This window comes from Silurus aristotelis (genome assembly GCF_946808225.1).
Source record: "Silurus aristotelis genome assembly, chromosome: 14".
NCBI classification, from domain to species: domain Eukaryota; kingdom Metazoa; phylum Chordata; class Actinopteri; order Siluriformes; family Siluridae; genus Silurus; species Silurus aristotelis.
The window spans coordinates 18,563,482-18,573,818 of NC_139587.1; the positions used below are offsets into that span (position 1 = coordinate 18,563,482).

General features: G+C 37.7%; 1 protein-coding gene across 2 annotated transcripts; it reads left to right on the plus strand.

The window, feature by feature from the left end:
• The first annotated feature begins 1,753 nt into the window (after positions 1-1,753).
• On the plus strand, positions 1,754-8,667 carry LOC310737408 (inositol-trisphosphate 3-kinase C). 2 transcript variants are annotated; one of them, XM_083561734.1, is made up of 8 exons: positions 1,755-1,820; positions 2,060-2,909; positions 3,622-3,706; positions 3,848-4,061; positions 6,218-6,422; positions 6,510-6,611; positions 7,954-8,025; positions 8,145-8,667. In XM_083561734.1, exons 2-8 carry the CDS (start codon positions 2,130-2,132, stop codon positions 8,424-8,426), a joined length of 1,740 nt encoding a protein of 579 aa, XP_083417860.1. In that variant the 5' UTR covers positions 1,755-1,820; positions 2,060-2,129; the 3' UTR covers positions 8,427-8,667. The 2 variants fall into 2 exon arrangements, with proteins under 2 accessions (XP_083417861.1, XP_083417860.1); XM_083561735.1 differs by having other exon boundaries at positions 1,754-2,909; positions 7,954-8,041; positions 8,145-8,259.
• Positions 8,668-10,337: the final 1,670 nt, after the last annotated feature.

Here is a 10,337-nt window from a genome sequence, read left to right on the forward strand (position 1 = left end):
AGCATTTTCCGTTTTAATTTTATTGATTACATTTTCTTTAGTGAAAATGCACAGTGATTTTTGTTCCCTTTAATAAACAAATACTCAAAAACAAGCCATAAACAACTATAATAAATAATAGAAGAATATGATATATGGTGTCATAACTATTATTTTATAATCACTTGATTAATTTGTTTGTTGATAAATTCATTTTTTCGCATTTATTTAACTCATTCAATCATTAATTATTCATGCAATCTTTAGCAATTCCTGTTAAGAGAAACACCCTTTATATGTGCAAAGAATACTGGAATGGATGTCCAGCTTTGCATATTTTGAACCACAATGTTTCCACCTGCTCAGCCACAGAATACATAAGAAGAGATTTCATGCTTTAATGTTTTCAGGCGCCTTTAGCTTTAATGCATGCATTCTCCATGGCATCGTTTCGATAGGCTTCTGTAATGACACAACATTAAGTCCCGTCCAGATTTTCAGTAATTTTTTGCCAAGATCTTGTACTGACGATCATTCAAGATTTTTTTCCAACCACAATTTTTTTATCGAAATTGATGGTTCCCCACTATCCTTCCAGTTTTAAAATGCGTTGGACAGTTATTATGAGGGATCAGCCTAAAACTACATGGAAGGACCTGGTCAATGACCTGAAGAGAGCTGGGACCATAGTCTAAACGGTTATCATTAATAACACACTTTATCATCATGATTTTAAGGATCATGGATCATGGATAATCACGCAAGGTCCGCCTGCTCAAGCCAGCACTGGTCCAGGCCCATCTGAAGTTCGCCAAAGACCACCTGGATGATCCAAAGGAGGCATGGGAGAAGGTTATGTAGGCAGATAAGACCAAAATAAAACTTTTTGGTATAAACCCCATTTGGTGTGTTTGTAGGAAGAAGAAGGATGAGTGCAATCCCAAGAACACCATTCCAACCATGAAGCATGGGGGTGGAAACATCTTGCTTTGGGGGTGCTTTTCTGCAAAGGGGACAGGACGACTGCACCGTATTGAGGGGAGGATGGATGGGGCAATGTATCGCAAGATTTTGGGCAACAACCTCCTTCGCTCAGTAAGAGCATTTAAGATGGGTCATGGCTGGGTCTTCCAGCATGACAATGACCCCAAACACACAGCCAGGGCACTAAGGAGTGGCTCTGTAAGAAGCATTTTAATACCCTGAGTGGCCTAGCCAGATCCTAAGTGGCCTAGCCAGTCTCCAGACCCAAACCCAATAGAAAATCTATGGAGGGAGCTGAAACTCTGTGTTGCCCAGTGACAGCCCCAAAACCTGAAAGATCTGGAGATGACCTGTATGGAGGAGTGGGCCAAAATCCCTGCTGGAAGCAAGAGTAGAGAGCATAGAGGAGGAGGACATTTCTACTGAGAAAGAAATGAACCAAGGAAATAGATTGAGTGTGTGCAAACCTGGTCAATATTTACAGGAAACGTCTGACCTCTGTATTTGTAATCAAAGGATTCTGTACCAATTCTGTGCCTGATTTTATACAGGCTACACTGGCAACATAAGATAAAGATATAAGATAAAGTGTAGAGCAAAGTAATGTATTATATTGTCAGATTGGTTTATATTAGTCTATAGGCCAACATTTCTTAAAGCTGGAAATGTATTCATTACCTTCAGGTTAGTTTATCTAGTAGTCACTGTCATGTGGAAATTTCATGATGTCATGGGTATGCAAATGCAAATGTGTGGATGTCAGTAGTAAAGCCTTTAGAGCTGAACTAAAGAGCACACTCTCTGCTAGGATTCTGACTTACATAAACAAGCGTCTAAATGTGAACGACTGTATGAAAGTGAGTTCTAATTTTTATGAGATTAGATTAGAGATACCACCACATTAGATACAATGATTCATTATTTGCTCTTGTTTAACATTAAGTGCAATCATTAATCTTTTAAAAAAATACTTGCAGTTAACTTTGTATGTTTTTACTTAATATTTTTTGTAATGTAAAGTTGAATGTATCTTCTTGTTTTTAATTTATCACTCTGCACCAATTTTTGGATTACTGCACTTGTTTGTCGTTATGAGGATTTTATCGGGTTGCCTAGCTCGATGAAAGGACTGGTGTTTACTTCAAGAAATATGAGCATCGATAGATATGTCTGACGAGGACGAATCGAGAAGATCCAGCAAAGCAGAAAATGTGAAAATTAATAGAAGCCAGTTGAAAGAAGTAGGAGAGAAAGTAGATGAATTTGATATTAACTGTATGAAGGATGCTCTGCTCGCTAGCCGAAGGTCAAAGCCCAAACTTGTGTCTGCTCAGGCTGTGCTCTCATCCAGACTAGAACCAGAGACCATTCAAGAGGAACTGTTTGTGACTCCATCAAAACTTCCAGAGGACTGGGAACCTAACAGTGTGATAAACTACTCTAAACCTAACAATGGACAAAAAGAAGATAATGGTAGAAAAGATTTAAATACAAAACTTATCGTTGATGAGGGAGGCTTATGTTCTGGTGAAGTGTCTAGAATGAATTTGTGGAGAGTGGGACAGAGGGAAAGATGGAGAGGGAAGAGGAGAGAGAGGCTGGAAGCAAGAGTAGAGAGCATAGAGGAGGAGGACATTTCTACTGAGAAAGAAATGAACCAAGGAAATAGATTGAGACACACACAAAGGCTGTGGGGATCTAAGGAGGTGCAAGATGAATTGTCAAGAAAGGATGTGACAGAGCGGAGCGGAGCAGTGCAACGAAATATTGATGGAGACACAGAGATGAGAGGAACGGTTCCCCATCACATATTTTCAAAGGTTTTTGCTAACTCTTTTGCCTCCTCATCCTCCTCCTCATCATCATCCTTCAACTATTCATCAGCGGAAAGTGACGAGGTCTTCAGTGAGGGAGAGGAGATGGCCAAGAGGAAGGATGTGAAAAGGGTGAGTGTCACCCAGACAACATAAGTCCAGAAAACATAACTCATACCAACATGACATATTACTACTATAGCTATATTGATCAAGGATATTTGCATAGCATGGATTTTCAATACTCTTTTTTTATCATGTCCAGTTTGACTGAAATAATCACAATTCTGCATAAGAATATTGGACTTCCATAATACTTCTGCTTTTTAGAAGAAAAATAATTTTGCTGAGACTCACTCTTACTGTCCCACAGGAAATTTGCATAGTTTCTGAAAGAGAACCTTGACGAAGAATTTGAATAAGTAATTTGCATAGACCAGTAGAAAGATAGTATTATAGCAGTCTGTTACTGTCATATTTCAAATGTTTTTTTGCCAATATACTAAATGTGTTTAAAGGTTTCAGCTGATGAGGAAGGCTGTATTGGCTTAATAGTGATATTATTTAATAATAATAGTAATAATAACTATGTACAAAAAGCATGTAAAACTCAGGGAATTCTTCCATTGTATACCCATTCAAACAGTATTTTGTGTTTCCTATAGGTGGTTGAGAGAAAGGTTTAAAGCAATATTTTAATTGTTCAGTTTAAAAGATTTATCATTCTCATGATTGTATCTCTGTGCAGCCAACTGATCACAATCATATTCATATCTAAATAAAAAATAAATCCGGTATCTTGGAGCACATACTGCAGAAAATTACAGATTATTTTATTTTTCAGTGTCGATCCTGGAGGACATTCCTGACCATGATGCAGTGGTCAAGGTGCAGACAGAGCTCCTGGATACAGCTGGCTGGACACCAAGGCACGTGACCTGTGCTTACATTGTTGTTTACTGTGCACAATATGTTACATGTGGTACCCACCATATTACAAATCTGTTTAGAGACTTTTTATATGCAGCACAGATGAAATAATATGCAGGTGATTGCCTGTGTATAATCAGGTAACATCCAGCTGGGTGAAGGTGGAGAGGTGCTGAAGAGATTCAACGAGGTGGAGGATACCTGCCTGCAGGCACTTATGTCTGATACACTCCATCAATTTGTGCCTCGCTATTACGGGCACATCAGCAGGAATGGAGAGAACTACATCCGTCTCGAGGACCTGCTGAGTGGCCTCAAGCAGCCTATCATCATGGACTGCAAAATGGGCATCCGGTATGCTAGATATTTATATACTTTATTAATATTACAAACAATAAAAAATAGGAAAATAATAAAAGAGGCTATCAATTATATCAGTGGCAGAAAAACTGATGTTGAAAATAACAATTATATAATATTAAAATATGTTATAAAAAGTGAGTGAAAATATAGGAAATGTAAAATAATTAAATCATTTTAAAAATAATATAAAAGAAATGTGGCAGTTAAAGTAAAAGCCATTTGTTTCACTTGAAATAAAAATTATATATTAAAATAATAAATAATGTCTGAGTTTTTTTCCAGATCTAAAAACAAACAAAAACAAAAGGCTGTTTGATCACTCTTTTAAGACTAATATGTTGAATGTGGAAAAGGAAAGCACCAAATAGTAAGACCCGATCTGTTACAAAAAGAAATAAATAAAAATTAATAAATAAAAATATACATAAAAATATACATCTGGGGACTGAGGAGACCAGTTGCTGGTGTTTTGGGAGAGTTTTGTTGTCCCATATGTGTCTGATACAGGATTCTAGATACTCAACAGTTCTGGGTGTCCTTTGTCATATTTTTCACTTTATGATACACCAAATATTTTCAAATGGTGAAAGGTCTAGACTGGAGGCAGGCCAGTTCACCACCCAGACTCATATACTATGAAGTCATGCTATTGTAATAGTTGCGGTATGCGGTTAGCATTGTCTTGCTCAAATATGCAAGGCCTTCCATGGAAAAGATTTATTTTTTTTAATGGAAGCATTTGTTGCTGTAAAACCTGTATATGCTATTCAGCATTAACAGAGCCTTTTCAAATGTGCAAGCTGCCCATTCTACAGGCACTACTGCACTCCCATACCATCAGAGATGCTGCTTTTTGAATTGAGCACTGATAACAAATCAGATAGTCACGCTCCTCTTTAGTCTGGAGTGCGTGTTGTTCATGGTTTCCACAAATAAACAATAATTGCGATTTGTCCGAGCACAAAATTGTTTCCACTTTCCACTTCCCACATTTTAAATAAGCTTTGGCCCAGAGAGGATAGCGGTGTTTTGTGGATCATGTTCACACATACCTTCTTCTTTGCCTGATTGAGATTTAACTTGCATTTGTGAATAACATGGCAAACTGGACTCACAGAAGGTGTTAATCAGCCCATGCAGTGAGTTCCATTTCCAAAATCATCATCATAAATGTAATGCCGCCTGAGGGCCTGAATATCACAGGCATCCAATATTGATTTTCGCCCTGGTCTGAAAACAAGTCAGTATCTGGTGTGACCACCATTTGCTTCACAGGGTGCAACACATCTCCTTTGCATAGAGTTGATCAGGTTGTTGATTGTGGCCTGTAGAATGTTGGTCCACTCCTCTTCAGTGGCTGTGCGAAGTTGCAGGATATTGTCAGAAACTGGAACACGCTGTCGTATTCGCCGATAAGGATGACAAGCATGCAGATGAGCTTCCCTAAGACGGTTTCGGACAGTTTGAGCAGAAATTCTTTGGTTTTGCAAAACGATTGTTGCAGCAGCTGTCCGGGTGGCTGGTCTCAGACAATGTTGGAGGTGAAGATGTTAGATGTGGAGGTCCTTGGCTGGTATGGTTACACGTGGTCTGCGGTTGTGAGGCAGGTTGGATGTACTGTCAAATTCTCTAAAATGCCTTTGGAGACGGCTTATGGTAGAGAAATGAACATTCAATTAAATTCATGGGCAACAGCTCTGGTGGAGTTTCCTGCAGTCAGCATGCCAATTGCATGCTCCCTCAAAACCTGCGACATCTGTGGCATTGTGCTGTTGATAAAACTGCACATTTTAGAGTGGCCTTTTATTGTGGCCAGCCTAAAGCACACCTGTGCAATAATCATGCTGTCTAATCAGCATCTTGATATGCCACACCTGTGAGGTGAATGGATTCTCTCTGCAAAGGAGAAGTGCTTACTAACACATATTTAGACAGATTTGTGAACAATATTTGAGAGAAATAGGCATTTTGTGTACATAGAAAAAGTCTTAGATCTTTGAGTTCAGCTCATGAAAAATAGGGGCAAAAACAAAAGTGTTGCGTGTATAATTTTGTTCAGTATATTAATATTCTTGTGTGTTTGACTGTTTTTGTACATGTGTACATCGTTAAGTGTTGCCCTAATTACTTTGGTGCATTTCTCTTAGCACCTACCAGGAGGGGGAGATTGTGAAAGCAAGAACCAAACCTACTATTCGAACCGATATGTACCAAAAGATGGTGAAAGTAGATCCTACAGCTCCTACAGAAGAGGAAAATGCTCAAAGAGGTGTGACAAAGCTGCGCTACATGCAGTGGAGAGACAACACAAGTAGTACCTCAACACTAGGATTCCGCATAGAAGGCATAATGGTAAAACTGTAGTGCACTATTGGAGTTACATAAATAAAACAATCATCACAGCCTCTTATCGTCCACAATGCTTTTTGTGCTTTTCAGACAGAGAATGGGATTGTACGACGTGATTTTAATAAAACTCGGAGCAAAGAACAAGTTACAGAGGCCCTGCTACTATTTACCAAGAGACAAGCACACATTCTAGTAAGTTATTAACATCAAATCTTTTATTTACTCTTATTTCCAATAACACCACACATAGATCTGATACACTATGGGACCATACATTTGTTGACACCTAACCATAATACCCATATACATAGATAGAAATGCCTTCTGTAGCCTTAATGCTTAATCTGTAAATATACAAGTTGTAACAAAACAAAAAAAAAGAACATCTTTTCGAAAGTGTGCCTTGTATTTGTGCTGTCAGAGTTTTTACATGTACAGGACTGAGAAGCTATACATTTCTACTTTAATGACCTTTAAACATTCATGCAAAATTCGTAACTGAGTATGCAGTACAACAGCAACAACAACAGACAACGGCGAGTAGCTTGCCAATAAGCCAGCTTGTTAATGTTAGAGATTTGATCAAGGTTGTTGTCTGTTTATTACCTGATCTGAAACCAGCACTGCTTTAAAATGTAGAGAAGAGTGACAGTTTACATAGTGAGCGGCCACGTTGATTTGACTTTGCTATAGTTATTAACAAGTTAACAAGTTAAAATTTTAGATTTTAGATTTTCAGTGGCTTTTACTGATTGTTGGTGGGGATCACCAAGTGGCAAATTCACCTCAAATCTTTTCACTGAAATTAACAGTCCCACTCAAATCCTGTTTTAGCATGAAGCTAAATTCCCCTGTGTACCAAATAAGCTCCATAAAGACTTAGATTAAATCTTTTCACTGAAATTAACAGTCCCACTTAAATCCTGTTTTAGCATGAAGCTAAATTCCCCTGTGTACCAAATAAGCTCCATAAAGACTTAAGATTATGTTATGACTAGTGCAAAATAACTTAAATGGCCTAAACACAGATCCCTTACCTGGACCTTACTGAGCACCTTGGGGATAAACTGGAACCGTGACTTTGCACCAGGCCTTCTCAAGTAAACTTAGTGCCTGGCCTTGCTAATGTTCTTGTAGAAGCATGAACACATATCCTCACAACTATCTTTCAGAATCTAGTGGACATCTTTCTTAAAAGCATAGAGGCTGGTAAAACAGCTAAGGATAAATAAATTCAATTTTCATGGATTTGGATATTCAACAGGCACATTTTTGTGTGTATGTGTGTGTGTGTGTGTGTGGGTGTGTGTTTGGTCATATCCTGCTTTTTGCATTATATTTTATGATGAATTTATAAACATTTGTCAGCTATTAGGATTTGAAATGTTTTCTCAGAAATAGTTTGTAATTTTAAACCTTTTGCATTGTAAAAGCTCCCCCTTGTGGAAAACTTTCAGCATGCATGAATGCCTTGCTGACCAGATCCATTAATCACATTCTTAATTAAAAAATTCTTGTATCTCTTGTATTTTAGGAAGCCTATCTATCCAGATTGGATGCACTAAAAGAAACATTAAAGGAGTCTACCTTTTTCAAACGTCATGAGGTTAAGTAGAACTAATGTTTGTTTCCTTCTTTAAACAAGCCTTTTATTATTCTGAATATCAGACGTTTCTTCTGCTTAATTGACACCCTTAACAATATTTTGTCCATTCTTCCGCATAGGTAATAGGTGGCTCTCTCCTTTTCGTCCATGATTGTCTTACTAACAAAGCCAATATATGGATGATTGATTTTGGAAAGACCACTCCAGTGCCCGAAAATATGCATTTAAAGCATGATGTTCCATGGGTTGAGGGAACCCGAGAAGATGGCTACCTATTTGGATTGGTATCCCTCATTTCTTTGTTCCATGTTGCAATCATGGAAGTTAGAGGACAGGACATAGAGACTCACCATTCACAGACAGAGCACATAATTCACCAACACCAAGTTGGAAATAATTGAAGTAACAACAGACTTTTTAAAAGGAACTATAGCTAGTTAATATGAACTATTTATGGAGAGTCACTACAAATCCTGTATATGCGTGTATACAATATATTGCATATTTATTGCATTTGCTGTATATACTGTAGATGTTATTGCCACACACCAAACAAAATTTTAAATAATAGCAATTAAATTATAAAAAACTTTTTTGTAGAACTTCTTAATTGATCTGAAAATAAATACTGCTGTCACAAAACCATAATTTTAATTCTTCTTCTTTAGTACACATGTACCCCATACAGAGCTATTGACTTAGGAGCTTATGACTATGGTCGGAGTTTGAGTTTAGATTCTCTTTCTCCCTTCTCTTATCACCTTTCATTTCTACCTGGCAACTGTATTGTATTAAGAAGCAATGCAGCTTGACTTGCAATTTTGCAGCCTGTTTCTAATCTCCTTAAACTCTAAAGACAAGCACTAGCTACATGCTCACTCCCTCAGCATAGAATATCTTGAGGGTCAGGGTCAGGGTCTAACTCAGACATGGTGTAATTGCTAATCAGATTTGGGCTGATTCAAAGTCTAATCTTACCCAAACACTGCCTGCAGCCCAAACACATTAGGCCTCATTTAACAAACTGTATATGAATGGAATTAGTCATAAATAGTTCAAATTATTGCTTACATTAAAAAAAGACAAATGTAACCTTTGCCTTGTTTGACTTCAAATAATAGAATTTGCAGAGACTAAAAGAACCAACAATGAAACTCAGTCATTTATATTATTGACATTAATAAAAATAAAACATTTTTTAACAAATTATTAATGCCAGCCATCACAAACCCATATATGAAAACTATTGTAACAAAAGTTTTTCTGGCATAATAATGGAGAACATTTCATTCATAGGTGTGACATAAAACTGTACTCTTTGTAGATTCAGTGGGGAAATCTAGTTCTAGAAAACTAGTTCAGTTTGGCTTACTCAAATTATTAATATGTTAATTATAAACAGCTATAAGATTTGCCGACAGCTATATGCAAATGTCCATGTTTAACAACAGCCATCATAAGAAGCCTAGAATAATTTTTGCAGCAGGTTCAGAAACATTTTGGAAAGGGGTGAGGCACCTGCCACTATTCTTTAAAATACTGACATGAGACGTCCCCCATTGGTTTATCCTTCTGAATTGGCTCGCTCTGAAAAACTGCCTTTTTGATAGCTATATTTTTTTTACAATATAACCAGGAGAGCTGAATGTTTTGGTCATTAGACTCTTTTGCAAACATTGAGGATCACTCTAAAGTAATTCCCACAGAAATGTATCCAGGGGTTCACAGAACAACAGTTAAACCATTACACAGATTAGTATCAAGGAAGTATCAAGGCATAGTTCAACACCCCATTTGTGTTGAATTGTGTTGTTGTTATATCAAATCCCAATACTACCCACCTGCCACTGGGGGCGCTTGAGTAAGGCCCATAACAACACTTGACTATGTGGATCAATTGTATATACAGTATTGGGTAATTGTAAGTCGGATAAGGATAAGGGAGTTTCTGTATATGACAGCAGGAATAAAAATGTAGACCAGGGGTCACCAACGTGGTGCCCGCAAGGACCACATGGGTTGCCCGCGAGCCTTTTCTGAAAATAGCTGTTTTCTACCTTGTTAAATCATTGTTGATAATTATTGTGAGAAATCATTAACATGATCAGTGTCTTCACATAGATCAGGGGTGTCAAACTCAGTGTCAAATCCGGCCCGACGTACAATTATATCCGGCCCGCGAATGATGATTTTATATAGATCTATTATTATTGTTATTAATGTCCTGGCGATATGAAGCGCTGATAACACAAACTACAGATCCCATAATGCAGCGCTTCAGCTGCCTTACCGAACACGAGGCGACCTGGGAA